Source organism: Pipistrellus kuhlii, unplaced genomic scaffold, assembly GCF_014108245.1.
Source record: "Pipistrellus kuhlii isolate mPipKuh1 unplaced genomic scaffold, mPipKuh1.p scaffold_m20_p_7, whole genome shotgun sequence".
Taxonomy (NCBI): domain Eukaryota; kingdom Metazoa; phylum Chordata; class Mammalia; order Chiroptera; family Vespertilionidae; genus Pipistrellus; species Pipistrellus kuhlii.
In genome coordinates this window covers 59,880,452-59,901,628 of record NW_023425573.1, presented here as the reverse complement: position 1 = coordinate 59,901,628, position 21,177 = coordinate 59,880,452, and the positions used below count along the sequence as shown (strand labels likewise).

The following is a 21,177-nucleotide window of genomic DNA, read 5'->3' as shown; positions in this document are numbered from 1 at the left end:
ATAAAAATTCGAGAACAAATCCCTTGGAAATATAAAGCAGAAAGACGGATGCCCCGGAGGCCGGACTCATCCCAAACAGGGTTTCCCCTCTAAGGCTTTCCGGGCCAGGCAGCCACTTGTTGAGTGTTAAAATACTCTTCAGCGGGAGAATGCTGTTTCCTTTGGCATTCTAGGCACTTTCTAACCAGTATTGGAACTTGAAACTGGTGCCAAGCCTAAACACATCTGGTTGATTCCAGGCCACAAATAGCACTGGAATGTCTTCAACACCTTCCATAGCTGCCATACTTAAAAGTTTATTTCCAAAATAGAACTGACCCCCCAAAAATTATCAGACCGATGCTCCGGAGTTTAAGTCAGAAATGTGTCATGGAGAGCAGTCTGTATCATCATAACACGCCTGAAGCCGTGTGCTTATGTTTCCTAATATAAACTTGCATTTCAGCAAATTAAATTGAAAACCAGCATTAGCGGATTCAACCCCATTGCCATTGGCTGTGTCACATTCTGAGATTAGAAACCCATTCTACACACTTCAGGTTTTCAGTTGTATGGTGCAATGTAATCTCAATTAGTAATCAAATACCTTTATTAATGTCATTGAATGCCTCTGGGGGCATGCTACTACTTAGAAATTTTTGTAGGCTTCTACACATTATTTCATTAATGGTCATTATCTTAAAGGAATATCCAATATAAACACAGTGATGATAGTTGTGGTAAGGGAAATTATTAGAGGAGGAAGAAGTTATTCACCTATAAGAGGAGAAATTAGAAAGATACTTGTTGGTCACTATTCCTTGTATTAGAAATAAGGAAAATTCTTGTAATCTAATTCTCATCTATGGCTAAAAGCCTGAAGAAAAAATTATAATGCAAACCACACAAGAACCACTCCTTCATTTTTGGAAAAGATGGTTCGAATGAAGCAAACTAGAAAAAAACTAGAAGAGAGTTTGATGGAATGCCAAGAGTTTGGAAAGGTAGGGTGCTTTTCCATTTGACAAGACTATCATAGTGAGATGCCATTTAACAGGAAGTAGAAGTGTATTGGAGGAAAAGACAGAGGTTTTGCCTTCTTAGAAAACTCGAAGTCGCTATATAGGAATGTGATGTTGGTCCTTAAAGAAGAGGATGCTATCAGAAGCAAGGGTAAGACATCTCTGACAGTGGGCAATTTTATTCACAGGGACAGGACAGCTCAGTGTTACATAGGAGAGATGTAACACTGATTACATCTGGGGAGTCTGATTGCTTGGGTTTAAATCCAACTTTTATGACCCGCTATGCAGTCTCAGTTATGTTAACCTCCCTAAGGACCAAGGTTCTTATCAGTGAAAGAGAAATCATTTGGAGACAGAACTTACGGACTGGGCATAGGAGTCAAGGAGACAACATAGCTAAGAAGAGTGACAAGTATAAGGACAATAGATTGTGAGCACTCATTCAGTGTTAGTTCCTTTCATTTGCATTCATTAATACATTTTCAATAATTTCCCAAGTCGCAAGCAAGATGCATGTATCAGGAGCAGAGTAAATAGAAGAAAGAAATCTGATTGGAAAGAAGAGAAATTGCAGATGAGAGATTTCTATTTACGAAGTAAAGCACTTATTGGTAGAACTATCCTACAACCTCCTTTAGAAACTAATGTCTCATCAGGTCAGGAGGACAAAAAGGTCAACCAGATAGGTCACTTCATAGATCGGCTGTGTGAAAAGTTTTGAATGAACATCACAGTTGACATGGCTCTCTCTTTTCCAAAGAAACAAAACACAAAGCAATATCCTTAGAGAGAACAAGCACACTCCAAGACAAGTTACAAGGCCTGTTAGCAATGCTGGGTGATGCCCACTAAACAGCAGTCCATTTACAGATACTCTCTAGTTACAGGCAACCAACTTTCGGGGAATTCATTTGATAATAAACAATATGCTTACAATAAAAATGTAGCAATTCTGCATTATGAACTGCCAACATGAAAGAATAAAATGTTTAGCTATTATGTTTTACAAAGGACAGAATTTGGAAGTGAAGGCCGGGGAGTTCTGACCTATATCTTGCACTAAATCTCCAGAAGTTCCACTGCTAAGCATTCAGTAAATTCTATTTAAATAGAAACTGACTTGGACATTCACCTCTTTTGAACTTGTTTGATTGGTTTACCCAATTCAAATCAAGACATCCTGGAATTAAATTTCCACATGAATAAGATTCAGAAAAGACATCCAAGTTGACACTGAATGATCAAAACTTTTTAAGGGTAATTTTTTCTAATATTGAAGTTCATGATTCACCTGACAGCTGGAATGATAACGGAAATTAATAAATGGAAGGTTTGTGGTATGAATAATATTATCATACAACTGAGAAATAAAATTGACTAGTAATTTATGTAAAACTCCTACTTTATCTACTTAAAAGCAGAAACATTTTTATTACTTTTCTAAATAAGGTGGGTTTAAAAGTGCCTACCTCAATATTTCAATAAAGAAAGTACTCAATAAATGTCAAATTTAAATTTTAGTGGAATGCAAATGAGTTCTTAACGGTGTCTAATAGGGTTTTCAGATTTTTTATTTCACAGTACTTGTTTGTGGCAATTAATCCTATCGAAGACAACATTTATATAGTGTTTTTTCCTCTTTCACAGGCCCCATTCCCAGCAAAAGCAAGCAAGCAATACACCACTGGTAAGAAAAATTAAGCATTATATTATTGGTGTCTGCCTAGGAATAAATTAAACAGGTCGAGGTAAAAGAGCACAGGATCACAAGAATAAGTAGCTCATAATTTCCTTATTAATTTTAACTATTCTATATGTTAAATTGTGGACATGTAAGAAAAACACTTTATCAATGACACATTCTTAACATATTTTCAAATGATGATTTGACTTCATTTCCCAACCTCAGACTTAATCAACCCAAAGACTGTTCTCACTTATAATTTTCATATTATTACATTTTCAATGTATTACTAGTGCTTAATATAAACAAATACAAGGTTGTTGGGGCCCGATTAGGGAAAGAAAATGGAATAAATTTCCACATATATCATAAAGATAGAAAATTCATGAAGAACTTCACTTTGATGAAACCTGATACATTGACAGTAGTAACATCATGAGATGTTTGGTCAAGAGACCAAAAAGTTAACATACTGGAAACTTGACAAGCAGGTGAGCCAACTGGAGGAAAATTAATCACACGGTTAGAGAAATCATTGGATGGTTAGCATCTTGTTGCTAAGCAATGTTTCTAGGAAGCAGATCTCACATTTTAAAGGACCAGAACATTTTCTTTTTTAGATACAACCTATTTTTTTCAAATTGATGATGTGTATTTATGTTTGTCAACTTTTGGGTCTCTCAACTTTCTATATACCTATGAAATTTATGGACTATGTAATTTATTTTTTTTAAAGTTATTGATTGGATGCCAATATGTATGATAGCCCTCACTAAAATAAAAGTTTTACACTCACCATGTAGCAAATGATAGAGTTTGCATATGGTCAGATAATAAAACCAATCAGAGAGGGAAAGATGCCTTCAGTGATGTGCCTATTGCAGCTGAATAATGAAATAAAAATATATTTGAGGTTGATTAAAATATTAAATTTAGGTATGAAAATATCTTTACTCTAAAAATACTTAACTAGGACTTGGTACTAAATAAATATCTATGATAGCTAGCAAAAAAGACAAATGTAGGAAAATTCTGACATATCAAACTTAGAATTATATCACACAAGTATAAAAACTTTTGGGATCTGCTATTCAAATTAGGTTGTCATTAAAGTATCTTTATTTGAACTTAAAATAATAGCAATTAATATCAAACAGTTAAAGGAAAAGAAAACTGAGCTAGATGAAGGGCACTGTTATTTATCAATTTTGTTCTCTTCACATTACTCTCAACACTTCATGTTACAGAACCCACACAACTTTCCCCTCACTCCCAGGGTGATTCTGGTCACTGGTGTTGCCTCCAGCACATGCTCAGTGAGGAAAAGGGAAGCTGATGAATAGGAAGTGCTTCCCAAAGACAGTTTTCAGTCTCTAAAAAGAGTGCTATGTATTTAGACAAAGTATGACAAAAAATATTCCCAGTCCTTCTATTTTCTTTTTCTTCTTTTGTCTCTTCATCACTTCCCCCCAAAAGCATTAATACTATGTTGATTTTCTCCCCCTATATTAAAATGTTTGTTACCAGACTTCCTGGTTTAAAACAAAAAAAATTTTTTTTAAAAAATTTTCCCTGCCAATATTTTGATTGAAATCCTACACTCTTCCTTTTCCCATCTAGGATCAGTAAAGCATGCCAAGTCTCTAGTGAAGAAAGGTTGGGGATAGGGATGAGGCCGAGTTACTTTGCTGTGAAGGGTGGAGGGAGAAGGAGGCAGGAGGGAACACAGCGTCACTGCACCGCGGAGTTGCAGATCAGATCATGGGAAGTAATATTACTTCATATGATAGTACTTCACCTTTTAAAAAATTAACCCACTATTTCTCTACTCAAAGAGAAGAATTAGGCTGCCATCTTGTCAACTCTATAATTTTTCTGAATTGGAAATGAATTTAGAAAGTTTTATTTTAGTCTTCTAAATACAAGTCATTTCAGGAGCATATTTGGCCTATTACGTTACTTGTGTCTTTTCTTTCACAGAACTAACATTTTTATTTTATTCAAAATATGGCCAATTTACTAAAACCAAACAGAATCACCCCTGAATCATGGCTTACTTAAATTTTGTATGATGAAATTAATACAACATTGACTAAATTTCTTTTGTTATTAATTTTTTACATATATAAGTTCTTGACAGCTTAAGTATTTGAAGATATTTTCAATAGCTTGATTCAATCATGCATACCATTTCATCTTCCTGGCCATTTATAGATACCTTTAACATGATTAGTGAATTTGGTGTACAGATTAATTCATAAGATAGACAGACAAGCACACTCACAAACACGTAAGGGATCCAATAAACAGGCAACGGAAAAATCCTATTGAGCTAGGCAAAAGTGTTATTTCTTCCTTGTTGAAGGTATCAGCATATGCTACATCTTATGTTGCACAAGTGTACTCATTAAATATTATGAAATGTACAGCAGGCCAGGAAGCTCTAACTAGCTAGTCAAAGTCACTCATACCTGTGTGTTCGTATTTGTGTCGCAGAAGGGAACTGCTTTTCTGGAATGTCTTGTCACATAAGTCACATGCATACATGCCACTCTCTGTCTTCTTGATCTTCTTTCGAGACAGACAGGAGTCGGAGTCTGTCATGTCATCTAGGCCTGACATGTAGTCCTGTGCTCCATCAAGCAATTCTCCCTGTGATGTAATCACACAGTTCAACACAGTCTCTTCTCTTTGTATTGATACCAAACAACTTCGCATAGGCTGACATTTGGAGAACCTCATAATGCTTGCTATTAATTGATCTAGTTTTTGTTTTTTGTTTTTTTTTAAAAAAACATATTAACTTACACAAACAATATATGAGGTGTAACCTGTCAACAAAAACATAAACTTTCTCTATCCTACATGATAGAGCTCATAGTTTTTCAAGGATAGAAAATAGCTAATTCTGCAAATGAGAAAAACATACCATTTTCTAAAATCTTTAATTTTCTATATATTAGGAAATACACATGAGTGAAAATTCAACATCAGAATTTGTGCATTTTCCAGTGTGCTTGACTTCAGAAATGATATGTAGCTGCAGAAACCCCATTTTAATTGAATTTTATATTTAGGTACAAAATGTTATTATTATGCAATCTATTTAAATGTATGTCTACCAACTAATGGCCTCAAGCTATATTTTTATATTTAATTTTCTAATTTGAAATAGGGAATATTAATAACACTTTTTATCAATGTTCTATCTATGTTAAAACAGCCTTCAGCATTGAACAATAATGAATGTGGATCAGTAAATTATTAAATTTCTTGATATTTATTTTGTCTTGATCCAACGAGTGCAAACTTGCATGATAACATACATTTCCATTTGCTAGTCCACAGTTCAGTTTTCTTAGACTACATTTGCACTAATTAATATTAGAGAAGATTAAATAGGCTTAAATACATTTACAAAGAGGGCAGATGTACTGTCAAATGGAATACGGGGACAGCTGTAACGGAGGTGCATGCTACTTATGCTCCTATTTTGCAAGCAGGGATTATACTCCAATATGTTACAACATACCTGCTTTTGTATTTGAAAAACCACAAATTATTTGCTAATTTGAAATTACAGAAAAAGTCATGTGGAATGTGCAAAATAATTTTAAAAATACTTTTCAAAATAAGCTATTCTCTATAAAAACCAAGTGCACATCAAAATTATACATGCAATTTGTGAACATCTGTGACTTATAAACATTAACTTTCAGCATCTATGGACATAATACCAAATATTGTTATCAGAGTATAACTCCAAAAGTAGGTGAGTCAATCTAAACAGGCTTCAAAAATAAATGTTAAATACTTTCTATTTTTCAGGCAAATATGTTTCAAGAGTACAGTGTTCTACTCTTTCTTCTTTTAATTTCCTAGTCTAGGTTCAAAGTAAAACAAACTCTTCTATTTCTGCTGAAACCATAACACTTGGTTTTTTTCACGATCATTTTTCTCCTGTATGCACATCAACGATATTATTTTCATCTCTTTCACAGCAAAAAGATATGACTCATTACCTGAAATCCTTGTTTCCGTTGGTATTTTCTCCTTTGCTGCATCTCAGCAAAAGTAGCTGCTCCAGTTGGGTAGGTATAGGCCATATGTGGTAGGAAGCTCATCTGATCCAGTCCTGGGTATGGTCGTAGCCCAGGGATACTGGTCTGGACTGGTGGCATGAAAGTGGCAGGGGGAAATGCGCTTTGTGGAGGAAGAGCTGTATATAAAGGTTTGGCACTAAATGGATTCATGCCGAACACTGGGTTAGTGCTTTTGCTGTCCAGATTATTTGAACTTGAAAACTCCTTCTTGATAAAAGTCAAGTTTAGAGGCTCATCTGAGGTTTCAGATGATGAAGAAACACTGTTGTGGTCTAAGTTTATGCTGCTAGCTTTTGTTTTGCTCTTTGTGGCTATAATACTTTTGGGTTCTTTCATTTGTTTTGGTAATGACAGGTCCAAAGGCTCAGCCTGGAGCTCCTCAGAAGAGAAGCTGTTTGGAGTGTAAGAACTACTGTGGGAGTTTTTAGAAGATGTGGAGGAAAGGTTTAAGGGAGAAGGAGTGTTACTCCTGGAGTGGTCCAATTTTTCAACTGGTTTAATATTGGTAAAATGGGAAGGTTTTGTTAGCCTGAGAGGAGGATCGCAATTCGTAACGCTGTTGTGGAGTTCTGCTATCGATGGCGATGTTATGGAGTCCAGAGGTTTTACGGGGGACCTGGGTAATAAAGAGTCTTTCGTGGGAGGGTTATTGTTGGGAGCTAACGGCTTGGAGTTCCTCTCCAGTGATGGTGACCTGGAATTTGAATACTGGTAGACTTTTCGTTGCTCAAACCATTCCTTCACAAATTCCTGAGGAAGGCCCACAGCAATGGAAATTTTCAGCAGTTCATCAGAGTTGGGCTCCATGTTCATAGCATAATATGCCTTAAGTACAGACATGTGGTCCTTGTATGGGTTGATGGGGCTTGTCATTCCTTTCTCAGAAAGTACAGATGACAAGAGGAGGGCTTTATTATCAACAAAAACTCCAGCTTTGTTGGGGACTATATTTTCATGAGGTTGCAGGACTGCCTTGATCTCCTCATTCATTTTACAAAGGTAACGTTCATGCTGATGCAAGGGAATGGGGCCAGGAAAACTTTCTTTACAGAACTGGCATGAGAACGGAGTGGCTATGCTGTGGTTCTCAATCATTTTGTCATCAGTGACCAAATCTATTAGCGTACGTAGCTTCTCTTTCTTTATATTATTGATTTGTCTCCTTGAGTCAGTAGTCAAGCTCTGGAGGCAAGCTTTGGCTTCGTTGACTTTCTCTAATGTGTAGTCAATAATACTTTTAGTGGCACCGTTATGACTCACTACTGGAAGACCTACGGGCGGAATATTAGGAGAGGTAACTCCTTGTTCCTCAGGTTGGGAGCATGGATCCTTCATGTGATAACCTTTCAACTTGGAAATTTCTTCAGCCTTGCAGTCCATTTTTTGCCTGGAAACCGTATTGTCCACAATCTGTAGAACCTTTTGTACCTCGCTTAAATTACTATTCATTGTGGGAAATCCGAGTAAAGGGGCTTCCATCCCTACGCCTAAGTGCTGCATTGGACTCTGAGCAGACGGATGAACTCCTAAAGGGCTGGTGGCTCCAAGTGCACCATTCATAAAGGGACTAGTGCCGCTGAACCCGTGTGTGGCCATAAGAACTTTATAGTCATTGAAGTCTAGTGGTTCTGTTTTAATTTTAAGTAAGCCTGTTTGTTCAGACATACTGAGTGGTTTTCCATTCTCCAATTTGTTTCTCAACTGGGTAATGGCAGAATTAGTAGGAGAAGAAGAAACAGAATTAGGGGAAGAACCCGTCTTGATATTATTTCTCATTCGGCCATTTACAGAGATTAAACCAATACACTTCTTGCTGCTGATGTGTGAACTGTAGGAACCGGAATGGGAGAAACGTTTCTTGCAGTTTGGGCACTCGTATGGTTTTTCACCTGGAATGACAATTAGAGTTAACATTATATTTCTTTAAGTAATGACTACAATTGTCTACCAAAACAAGAATATGTAAAACCAAAGGAAAGGAACACAATGGGGGATCTCTACATTCTCGGTACTTAGATTAAAATTATATGGCCATAACTGTTTCTGGGCTTTCTCTACCCTAGGAGGGCATGATTCAAGATGTTAGCAATGGAAGGTGAGGGCTATCCTTTTTTCAGCCAAGATCCCAAATCTTGCCTTTGCCATCGGCAGCCTCCTTTTAAACATAGTTTCAGATTAATGTGTGGTCAATAGCACAATAAAGATGTCACGGTATTAAAGGGAAGGATAGCCACGGCTTTAATCAATTCTTCAGAGATTCCATTGATTTTTTACCAATCCAACTAGTCCTCTAAGTGGCATCCAATGTGGCAATAAAATGCTTGGCAGAACTATCAAAACAGTTATACAGGAGAAATCTCGGCGGGAGGTTGTTGTTTTGTAACATACCACTCTCAGGAATCAAGGAGTATGTATGGTACAAAAGCTCTTTTCCAAAATTCTTCAATTTTTTCTCTTTCATGGTGAAGTATCAAAAATGAATATTCTTTAGAATTTGACATTGGAGCTTCTTCAGGTCAACAATTTTTAACCTGTAGAAGGGTTGTTGTTTTTTAAAGGAAAAAAAGGAGCTTCTAGATTTTGTGATAAATCAAAGCATTTGTGGTTTTTTAGGAACTATAAGCATCTCTCTCCTTGCTTACTATCGAGATCATGCTTTTGGTAGAAACATAGTCTCATGGAGACAAAACAGGCACACATTGTTTAGGAAGTAAGTGGGGAGTTTGAAAAGCTACAAGCAAGGCTGTGTAAACTTTAAGCAATCTTTCAGACTCCCCTGAGGAAGCAAAATGCAAAGGTGAGCACCAGCACCCCTGCTACTCACCGCTGTGAATTCGCAGGTGTTCTTTCAGATGGTGTTTATACTTGAAGGCCTTGCCGCACTCTGTGCATTTGAACTTGCGATTACCTGCTCCTTGGGCCAGCATTTGGTGCTATAAAAGGAGAAAGACTGACATCAGTTTTGTGCAGGAGGAACAAAGGAAATTCGCTACAAATATTTTTAAAAGGCCTCTTTTTTTTTTTTTTTCCAGGCAGGCCAAAAGGTTTGAGTGCATGTTTATTTATTTGCCCAGTCTTTCAGAGTTGCAATAAAAGTGATAATGTTGGCAATAAAATTGGGACAAATAAAAAAAAAAGTGCTTTCACATGCGCATCCAACTACTTGCTTCAGAATTATCTCTGTAGTATCTCTTCCAAACGTTTCCCTGAGCCTTTCGAGAGGAGAAAGCCTCACTGTGAACATGTTTGTGGTTCTCCGTGTTTACGGCAGATGCTAAAATCTGAAGGTTTCCTGATGATATGCAACCAGTGTGTCAAGAAAAAAAAAAATTATCCTAAAAATTCTAAATAGTTCCCTCCCCCCAAGTAAGTCCCCTCACACTCACAACTAATTTTATCGCATTTTCTGTATCAGGGTAACAGTGTGTCTTACACTGAAGCAAAACCAAATCTGAAGAAGAAAGAAAGAAAAAAAAAACCCTCACACAAACAAAAACAACAACAACCCCTTCACTATAAACATGTCTTTACACGATAAGCATGTTTGAAGGGCTCCTTCACTGCGCTAGGAGCGAGTGTAAACCCTCTTTTTCCTGAGGTGCTGCATATCAGATCTGATTCATTATCAAATATAAGAGACAACATCGTGAGCAGTTTTATCACAGGCCAGTAGGAAAGACTTCAACGACTTTTCCTTTTCCTTTTTAGCACTGTGCTAGGGAGTAGGGACCAAAAAAAGAGAGAGAAAAAAAAAAAAAACTTTGCTGAAAAGACAAGTTAAAAGCAGCGAAGATAGAATCAAACACAGCTGACCTTTCTGAACAAGGAAATAAAAAGCACTGTGACTTCGAATTCTGAAGGGGAGAAAAAAAAAAATACAGTCATCCACTCTGGATGCTCAAGGTAGGAGGTCAGCCTTTTGCAAGCAGCAATGACACAAAAGCCTTTTGCAAAAAAGACAGCACAGAAACGGTATGACAACTGCTAGGGTGTGCTGAATCTTCCCACATTCCTAGTGAGACAGATGGTGTTACATGGGACACAGGGAGGTTTGTTCAAACAGCAGCAACCTTCAAAGATCAAGCGGAGCCCAGCCCGCCGAGCGCCATTGAGGGACCAGCGCTCATATGTTGCTGAGTTGCATAAACAAACAGCAACAGCTGCTTTGTCTCCCCCCACGGCCCTCAGAGGACTACTATAAACTTTAGTTGTGCCACTGTTAATATGATACAATCATTTTAATTTACTAATTGTAAATGCCATGAGCAAATGAGGGGACTTTTCAACACCAAAGCTACCATTCATAATGCGCCAACACAATCACACTTCTGCATGTGAAATTTAAAGCAGTTATGCTAGATAAATATCTAGGCCCTTTTCCCCACCCCCTAGCGTTTGTGTGCATATAAGAATGGGGAGGTAAACTGTTACATGAGTGTAGCTATGCAAGCATAGTTTTTGTAACTGAACTTTGAAAAACATTGAGATGACAAGCCCAATCATATATAAATGGAGTGATTTACGTGAAATGCTCTCTTAAAATAGCAAAAATCCATAATATAGTATCATCCTCATTGCTTGTGTTTGCTTACTCTCATTTTCCTTAGTCAAAGAAAATAAAGCCCATAGGAAATAAAACTTAAGAGTTCTGTAGCATATCCTGTTTAATAATTTTGAAAACAGGTCTGGTGGCCAGGTTATCCAGGGGGATTCCAGCTCTGGAGGGCCAGGTGCTGGGGGGTAGACACACCATTTCTGTTACCACCCGAATACATCATAATGTCAGTGTGCGGTCAGTCCTCCCAGGAGAGCAGAAAGAGCAGCTTTGCTAAAGCATTGAAGAGACACTGTGAATCAATCCTATCCAATCATTTTAAAGGTTTAAGAAGCTTTGCTTACCTGTCAAAGATAGAGTTTTTATTTTTAACACAAGTAAGCTAAAAGAGGCCGAGTAATTTTACCATTCATCAATAAACGTGCATATCATTAGAAGGGATCATTTTTTTAAAACGTATATCCAATATTTTAGAAGTAATCCAGTTTATGTTCAATATATGCACATATATTATATGCTTTAAAAAATTTTCTCCTTAAAACACTTAATTAGATTTCATAAACTAGTAACTACTTGTAAAAATACTCTAAGTAATTGAAGGTGTTATACAAGTGAAAGAAATACACATTTCTTTTACTCTGACTTAGAGCCTATATGAAAAAAAAAATTTCCCCCCAGTAAGACTGGGTGAAAAATGGAATTAAAATTGCTGAGATGTTTAATAATGTATAATTAAAATGCTACAATTTCATTCACTTTTTTTTTGGTGGAACATAAAAATGAAACTAAAGTCAAGTTAAAGTGCAAATAAAATTTCTAAATTAGAAATTAACACACTCATTCGATCGTGAACATAAGACTATTAAATCATATTAGAAGAGACCATCAAAAAATCATTTAGACCTCAATTAAAGCTATTACCATTAAAAGATCTGCATCTTCAAAATGCCATGAAAAATTAATAATGATTGCCAATCAAAGCAATATCGTTCCTCTAAGGGGTTATTACAGAAAAGGAATCACTTAGAAACCGGCCCCCCCACCTGATCTGTCCCTGGCTTGTGCGTCACCATATGCCGCTCGAGCTGGGTGCGGTAGGCAAACGTGTAGCTACACAGAGGGCAGGAGAAGTTCTCCTCGTTCTTCTCGTGGCGGTACTTGATGTGCTCCTTCAGGGATGTCAAGCGCTTGTAGCCCCGGTCGCAGTAGGGGCAGGTCAGCAGTTGGGCAAAAGCATCTGGAGTTCCAGGTGGCAGGTCTGTAAGCCCAGAGACGGGAGGGAGAGAAGCAGGCCAAAAGGTCAGTAAATCAATGGCAGCTAATGGGCTGGCTGCCCGGGATGGCATGACAGGAATCAGGGCAGTCTGTGCACGCCAGTGCCATCGGCGCGCCTGCCCTGGCCCCTCGCGCACCCGGGACAGACTTGTCGGAATCAGCTCACACTGCGCTGGGAAATTAATTAATTACTGGAGCTTTGGGGGGGGGGGGGGGAGAAGGAGGAGGATTTAAACAGCTGATAAATGAGGAGCTTCTCTGGAGGTGACTGACAGTACGTAGTAAACCTGGAGTCACAAATGACTCAGGAATTCACAGGGTGAAGGAGCTGGTCAGGTGCCCGTAAAAGAACAAAGGTTAGGGTCAGTCTTTCTAAACTTTGTGTGTGTGTGTGTGTGTGTGTGTGTGTGTGTGTGTGTGTATTTTCTGCCTCGAAAAAGTTAAATATTTCAGAAAGATGGGGACCCATTTAGATATTTTTATCTCGTAGAAATGGGCTCTAATTGTTCTTGTTCTTTATTGGATGTACAAATGACACAAATTTGCTGACAAAAAAAAATTTCACAATACCCTAAAATTACAGTTCTAATCTTTGCTCATGAAATTCCATGCCTCTGCAGCTGTTCCTCAAATTTTAAGGTAAACACCCAGGCATGTAGTGCATTTGTAATTGTAACAGCTGCAGAGGTCAGTGTAGTGGCTAAAAATGAATTACAGCCTCACCATTTTCTTCCTGCCCATTGGCCTCGGGCGTGCCAAGGCGAGACAGCTCCTCGGGGGCCTCTGGGTAAATGATGGCCGTGTCGCTGCGCTGAAGGTACTCCTCGATGCTGACCGCGTGCACATCGCGTTCCTCCAGTTTCCTTTTGGCAAAGTATTCCTCAAAGTCTGCTGTGCAATTTGCATTCTTAACTGAAATCATAAAAGGAGAAGACATGTCTTTTCTCCTTCCTCCTAGGAGCCCAAGTCTGCTTACATCATTGCTAGGAAGACACGGTAACTTACAAAAAGACTACAGATACCTAGTGTATTTGGAAGAAATGTTGCAGACATTTTGGGGTTACATGTTTATTCGTGTGTACAAAAAATGAGAGGACTTTGCTTTAAGTTACACAGGCATGTTTTATTTTCTTTTTCCAGGGATACTCATCCACATAACTTCACAAATGATTTCTAGGGAAATTTTTTGAAAAAGCTGAACTGCATTCTAAGATTCATAAGAGGGAGGGATAATAGGAGCTCCAAGCGACTTTAATAGCCTATATAAAACTTCCTTCTCTTTTAATAAAGGTATATTTAATTTTTTATTGTCCACTAAACTTAATGTCCCTAACCACAGCTACATCCTGTTGCTAAATATAAGCTTTTAACGCTCCACTCTGAATATCACAGACAACCAGGACTGCATACTCCCAGACAGATGCAAGGGGACAGATATTCCTAGAGAGATAATACTGGGACTTTGTTTTTTAAAAAAATCATGGAATGTGGCAGTTTATCTTTTCCTATCATTTCAATATGTAGCTCAGTATTTTAAAGCCGCTGAAAATAAAATGAAGCTCATGACTGATAGAAATACAAGGTAAGAGAGTCAGCTAAGAAAATGGCTATATGGCTGTGTGAGTTACTTTAAAATATTGTAATTATGACTATTCCCGTAAAATGAGTAATAGTTGTAAATCAATTTTAGCAACTTGTGTGACAAGACTGTGCATATTTGAAACTTCTAGGTATGTTTCTGAAACGAGTGGGGCTTAAACGTTCTAAATAAAAATTTTATGCATAAGACAGAGCTGGAAGAGTGTCTGCTCCATTATCCTCCACTACAAGGAGGTGACAAAAAGCCCTTTGCTTTGTACAATTCATGGAGGAGTTCCACTTTCACAGTTTCTGAGAGCAGTTAACCTTGAGAACACCATATTCTTCATCTTGCCTTCTCTGCCATAAAAGATATCACAGAACCCGCTATACTAATTCTCTCTGGCAATTTGTGGCAGGGTGATCTTCAAGCAAGTCAGTCCATTTTTATTTTTATTTTTGGCTTTCACTATCATGGACGTGTGAATTATAGATGAGAACAGGAAGTGGAACCTTCCATGAATTCAACAAGCATTCACTGAATGCCTGGTATGTGACACTCATCTGGTCTTGTTTGGATAAGCAAAAGACAGATCCAGTCTCATCCTTCAGAAAGCCAGGAGAGCAGTTAATACAAGTGATATTGTCTCGAAAAATGAATATGACATTACAAACTCAGATAAGTATTATGAAAGGAAGTTGCATGGTGGCATGGAAGAAGTAACAGGGGGAGTTGATGGGGTCTGGAAGGTCAGGAAAGCTTTAATTGAGAATGCCTGAAGTTTTAACTTAGAAGCTGGGGAAGAGCAGTGGTGACTGGAAGGACATGGTGCATCCCAGGTTCTGGAAGGACAGGGCTGAGTGCAGAGTGAAAGCGGGCCGTGTGATGCAAGGTGAGGGGGCAGGCAGGAACCAGACCACGCAGCCTGTGACAGCCCTGATAAGGATTGGGGTTTTATTCTAGGAGAAACAGGAAGACATTGAAGGGTATTAAGCAAGGAGGATGGTTGGGTGGAATTGTGGAGTATCTGCATTTTTACACTTGATCTTAGCCAAAAGGCTGAGAAGCGATAGTATCTGCATTTTTAAATCCAGCTAGAGTGTGTCAGGGATTGCAAAAGAGAAAGGTTAAGGAATTGGTGATAGAGACTATAAGAGAAGTGGCTAGATTTGAGAGATACTTCAGAAAGAAAATCACTAGTGTTGGGGAAGAGCCAGGTATGCCAAAGAGGCTGAGGGTGAGGTCCTCCTTTATGTTCAGGTTTTTCAAATTTGATGTATGGTAGGTGACATTCACCAAAGTAGAACCACTGAAATGCTAAAAAGACTTGAAACTGTAAGCTAATACATTGGATCAAATAAAAGAGAAGCATTACACTTTGTAGACTATTAAACTAAGTGCTAGGAATCTTAAATATAATACCATGATCTCAAAACTTTCTCTTTTGCCACTCCAACTTCTGTTAATTTTAACAAGAGCAATGGTATGATTCCAAGACCTATATGTCCTTCATATAAAGCCTTGGAACGTGCAATAGTGGATTAGTAACTTATATTTTAAAATTTGGCTTAAATGTTTTCTTAGAATCATAGAATCTTACATCTGAAATACTTTTTTTTAGAAGAATAAGCCAGATCACTGTTCCACTGGTACACTCATGATGCTGTGGATGTTTCCCAAAACATGCTTATTGGTAATGATTGTGATGGGGCCATTTAACTTGCACCATTAGGTCACTAGAAAGTATGAAACAACTGCCGACTAGCACAAACTATCTGTCCATGGTTTGGGATAATAAAAATCACTTCAGGTCTATCAAAATCTTTTGTTTTTAAGGACAAGACAAAGGGGCAAAATGGCGTAGCCAAGATGAACCTGTTTTGAACAACTTAACGGATTTGACCAATGACTGACTTCTTTTTCATCACTCTGGCAGTAGAAAGTAATGCAATAGCTTCCTTCTGAACCCTGATCTACTCAAATGTTAAATGTTCAAGACATTACAAGACCATTGTCCCATTTAAAGATCCTTATCCTAGTAGATATGATAGATGTACATTTAACATCCTAATTTTGTCTTGATATTTCAGCAACTATTTGAATTATCTGGCTATTTTTTGCATGAATTTTGATTTGCACATGAATGTTTCCATCAGAAATGTAATCAAATGCAAATTAATTTGGATTTGCATTAATAGCTTTTTTGCTTAAAAGGGAGGAAAATCCTGATTTTTCTGGATAGGCAAACTGAACTGCATCTAGATACACCACTGGTGTTTGGAGAGGCAATTCACTTGTGAGATCCAATTTGCCCATGCTAGACTTCTGTGCCAAGTGACATGGAGACAAAAAACAGGAAATTGTGTGCTTTCTTTAAGGATCGTCTTTGATTATCTTTATATTATGATTGAGGATGTTGCCTAGCAATTAGTAGGTTCTTAAAAACCATTTATGGATTACATATGGAATAAATTATGTCCTTAACACTAATCTTGATATAGAAGTCTTCTAGTCAAAGGAAGCATAAGATACCTATAGTTGAGCTAGAAACTTAGGCCTACTATTCAAACAACTGTACAACAATTATGTGATAAACTGAAGTGGTAATCATAAATATTTGTAAGAGTTCATTCGATAGGGCCTACATAAGTATTCAAGAAGAGTTTCATGAAGAAGATAGCACTCAATCATTTACTTCTATTTGCTCCATCAGGACTTTGCTTCATGTGGTATAGGTATGTTATTAGTTATACACTGAGTGGCCAGATTATTATGATCTCTGAATGCATAATAATCTGGCCATTCAGTGTATATCCTATATAATAAAAGACAAATATGTAAATCATCTCCTTGACCAAGAGTTTAACCAGCAGGCAGGCTGGCCAACTGCCCATGTCTCCTCCCCTCTGGACAGGCTGGCCAGACCCCATCCATACACAAATTCATGCACCAGCCTCTAATATATATATACTGAGTGGCCAGATTATTTTGCATTCAGAGATCCTAATACTCTGGCCCCTTAGTATATATCTCAATACCGATAATCATTTAAGTGGCTAGAGCCTAGCCTTCCATGAACTATGTATAACCATCATGGATATAATGTGGGTTTTGCCTGGTGCTGCTATGGTTTTCCTGCCACACACCACAACATTCTCCTTTGCCTGGAACAGCTCCCCATTTTCCCTGTTGCCTTATGATACCCAAGGCAGCTGTCATGTTATTGCATGATCTTGCTTCCCTAGTCATAGTGAATTAAGTTGCATGTGAAGTGGAGTAATCTGAGTCCTTCAGTCAACAGGCCACAAGGTCCAGGGGTAGCCTTCACCAATCTCTTCCCTATGATTTTAGGACTTTGTTCTAAAGAGAGCATCAAAGAAGTTTATTCTCCGCAAGTGACTACATCTCTAAGACGTACAACCAAGGAATTGATATATCCCATATAGAATAAGATTTATGAAGAGAGGGGATGATGCAGGTAAACAGAGAGAAGTAGAGACAAAGAGCAGGTCCAGACAGGGCATTCTTGGCTGTATTTGTTTATGATGTCAAGGTACCTCTTCTTCCAGGAGCTCTGTGGTCCACCTCCCTAGATTCTGTGACCCAGGACATTCCCTTTTCTAACTTTAGGCCTGAGCGTTTTAGTCTCTTAGACCCCGAAGCAGGCTAATTGCTGTAGTAGAACAATGATGAGATTACATTTTGGTTATTCTCAAAATTGTTGAGAGAGATGAAGTTTTGATTCAATTTGAAGTTTGCAGTTTTGGTTTCTGTAAAGATTTTGGAATACTGTATAGTGGACACAGGAATGAGGTAGAAAACTGGCTAGAAAATTATAGAATTCCCCACTGCATTTTTCTAGTCTAAAATCAACCTTTTTTTTTTTTTTGGTAATCCTCTTCACCCCTTGGTCTCCTAGGAAGAACTGCCAAAACACACTGACAAAGGATATTTGCATGGTATTTATGATCAAACCATAATGAAATTCGCAAGAAGCCTCAAGTAATTTCTTCCCATACCTTCTCCAGAGATTTTGTATTTAGTCCTAAAATTTACCCTTCTGTCTTGCAAATATCTCAACCTTCCTGAAGGTCAAGTAAACCTTCTCTGCCTAAAAAAGGAATTTCATTAATTAAAAATGTTTCCTCATAGCCACATGTATTTTATTATTGTTAGGTTAAATTTCTAGTTCCTTACAAGTGAAAAAGCCTCAAATTTCTTATAAATATGACTCTTTCTCTGACTAATGTTGCTTATCAATAATACTTTCATAAATGCCTTTATGTTTAGCTTATGATAAAGATTGATATTTTTATTTTTTAAAATTACTTTTAGAGAGAGATAGAAATAACAATGATGAAAATCATTGATTAGCTACCTCCTGCTCGCCCCTACTGGGAATCGAGCCTGCAACCCAAGCATATGCCTTGACTGGGAATTGAACCATGACCTCCAGGTTCATAGGTCAATGCTCAACCACTAATCACACCAGCCAGGTGAGATTGATGTTGTTAGATAGATGATAGTAGTTATCACTATGGACTGATTTTAAAAATTATTGACTAAACAACAGGCAATGTTGTCCTAGCCAGTTAAAGTATGGTTAAAGTATCAGTCCACAAAACAAAGGGTCACAGGTTCGATTCTTGTTCAAGGGCGCATACCTGGGTTGCAGGTTTGATCCCCAGCCCCAGTTGGTTAGGGACCATAATAGAAAAGGGAACCAATTGATGTGTCTCTCTCACATTAAAGTTTCTCTCTCCAGGTCACCCTCCCCCTCTTGCTAAAAACCAATGGAAAAAATATCCTTGGGTGAGGACAAAGTAATAACAACAACAATAATAAAATAAATAAAAACAGGCAATGTTAACAGAACTCTAAATAAAAGAGATATATTGGTCTTCAAATCAGTCACACACACTCGCCCCATTATTGAATTATTTAAGATACTTTCTCAAAGATTCTTAAAAGTGAGTTTTACTTAATATTTACAAGTAGTTTAATTAGGAAACTTAACCCTTCTCCTTTTCTGTTTTCCTCTCTTTACTTTTATCGCCTCAACATTTATTTTCTTTATTTGTAACAAGTATGGGTTCGTGTAGGAAGACAGGTACTTTATTATCACTTGTCTAGTACCCAACATGTTTTTAATTTTCATTAGAAATTGAAGAAATATATTTGAATATTATGCTAAGCCATTTTAATAAACATCAAAATGAATAAATAATTCTGGAAAGGAAAATATCTTGGAGGCTCTAGAAGAGCCTGAGTGGAATCATCCACCCATCCCCGGGTTTAATAACTGTTTATTGAGTGAGTACTAGTGCCAGAGTGTGGCTGGGGTAGGACACAATCATATTGATTAATAATTTTTTCCTAGTACTGTGACTCTCATATGTAGAGACACATAAAATATTTGTGAATCATCAATATATAGACATATAAATGCCTTGATGTATTGCTGGGGATAATATGTATATACATGTATATGGATATTCCCTCAGTATGATGCAAAAATGATACATAATCTGGCTTTCACTCACTTGATATATCCAGGCAAAGGTTCCAGAAGAAACCATCACAAATGTAGTAATATTCATCATCTTTTTGAAAACTTGTCTCTTTATTAACATTTTGCATGATTAGAAAATTATTTTTAACTTAGTCATCTGTACTGAATGTTTCAGAAAGAAGCCCATGCTCAGCATCTGTTGAGGAGTAAAAATTCTCACGCTACTTGGTTTGAAGTTGACTAACGAATGGAGTATAAGCATTTCATCATAAAAAAAACGCATGTGTGCCTTTCTGCAGGAGGCTCCCAACATGCATATGGGTGCCAGGCATCTAAAACAACCGTGAGGGCCGAGGACAATCTTGTTCTCATTACAGAGCTACGGGGCAACCCACCAGAGCCTCCGATTGCTGCAGAGGTGTTGGTAAGGCCAGGAAAGGCTCATCCAAAGTGAAAGAGTTTTCTTCCCTTCTTGGGAATTCATACAGGGTCTGGGCTGCCCTCTCCACGCCTGCTCTGACATGGCTTTCTCGAGGGAACATGTGTTCTGATGCCAATGAGAGTCCCACATGCAAGAGCTTTAGGAGAGAGCATTGCAGAAGGAGCAGGGAGATAGGAATCTGTACTTCTCTGCAGGATCAAATATCTCCCCAGACACCAGGAAGTAGCCCAGCCAGGGACGGAGTCTAATTTTAAAGTTGGGTTTATAGCAGGGGATTGTGAATATCGAGACTGAGAGACTACTAACCAGACAGTTTTGATTGCTATGTATCCTACAGAAGCCATGCCTTAAAAAAAAATCCCCAAGTTAGATAACATGCATTATCTTCCACAATACTGTAGAATCTAAAAATTTGGAGTTGGTATATTACCAAAAGGACTCACAGACAATTTTATTATATTTTAAAGGGGTTTATAAAGTAAGGTGTTTTTGCCCAGCAATTCATTGAGCTTTTCGTGTTACACAACATGTACGGATGCTAGGGCAGTGGTTTCAAAATGTGGTCTTCAGGCTGGAAGCTTGAGTATTACCTGGGAATCTGCTTGAAATGCAGTGGCTTAGGCTCCAACTCCGACCTATGAAATCAGCAATCTGTGTTTTAACAAGTCTGTTAGCAGATTCTGACACTCACCGAGTTTAAGAATCACTACTCCGGGAATTCAGTTCTCCGACTCAGCTGGCTCAGCAAGCATTCAGTAACATGGTTTGGCGAAACAGCACAAAACTGCCCCGATGTCAGGTAGCCTTCCTGACTATTTCACCCCGAGTTCATACCCTCACGGTCTGCAGTGACTGAATATCATCTGCCTATCTCAACTTTCAAACTTATGTCACCTGTTATCTGTTGTTTACATGTCTGTGAGCTGGCAGAGGCATGGGTCATGTCTTATTCTGATTTTACTACCAGGCCCCTGTACTGTGCCAGCACACAGCTAATGCTCAATCACTAAATGATTAGACCAG

At 37.9% G+C, this 21,177-nt stretch overlaps 1 protein-coding gene across 6 annotated transcripts in view; it reads right to left on the bottom strand.

Annotated features, from left to right (window-relative positions):
• The window catches only part of ZEB2 (zinc finger E-box binding homeobox 2), a 134,263-nt gene that overhangs the window by 6,374 nt on the left and 106,712 nt on the right, over positions 1 to 21,177 (bottom strand). For 4 of the 6 annotated variants that reach the window (XM_036422478.2, XM_036422475.2, XM_036422479.2 and 1 more), the window contains 5 exons: positions 13,345 to 13,533; positions 12,390 to 12,604; positions 9,616 to 9,724; positions 6,711 to 8,680; positions 5,160 to 5,340 (listed from right to left, as the gene is read on the bottom strand). In XM_036422478.2, coding sequence (XP_036278371.1) covers positions 5,160 to 5,340; positions 6,711 to 8,680; positions 9,616 to 9,724; positions 12,390 to 12,604; positions 13,345 to 13,533 — 2,664 coding nt within the window. Of the gene's footprint in view, positions 1 to 3,484; positions 3,573 to 5,159; positions 5,341 to 6,710; positions 8,681 to 9,615; positions 9,725 to 12,389; positions 12,605 to 13,344; positions 13,534 to 21,177 lie in introns of all 6 variants that reach the window. The other 2 variants (XM_045575525.1, XM_036422481.2) reach the window with 2 other exon arrangements.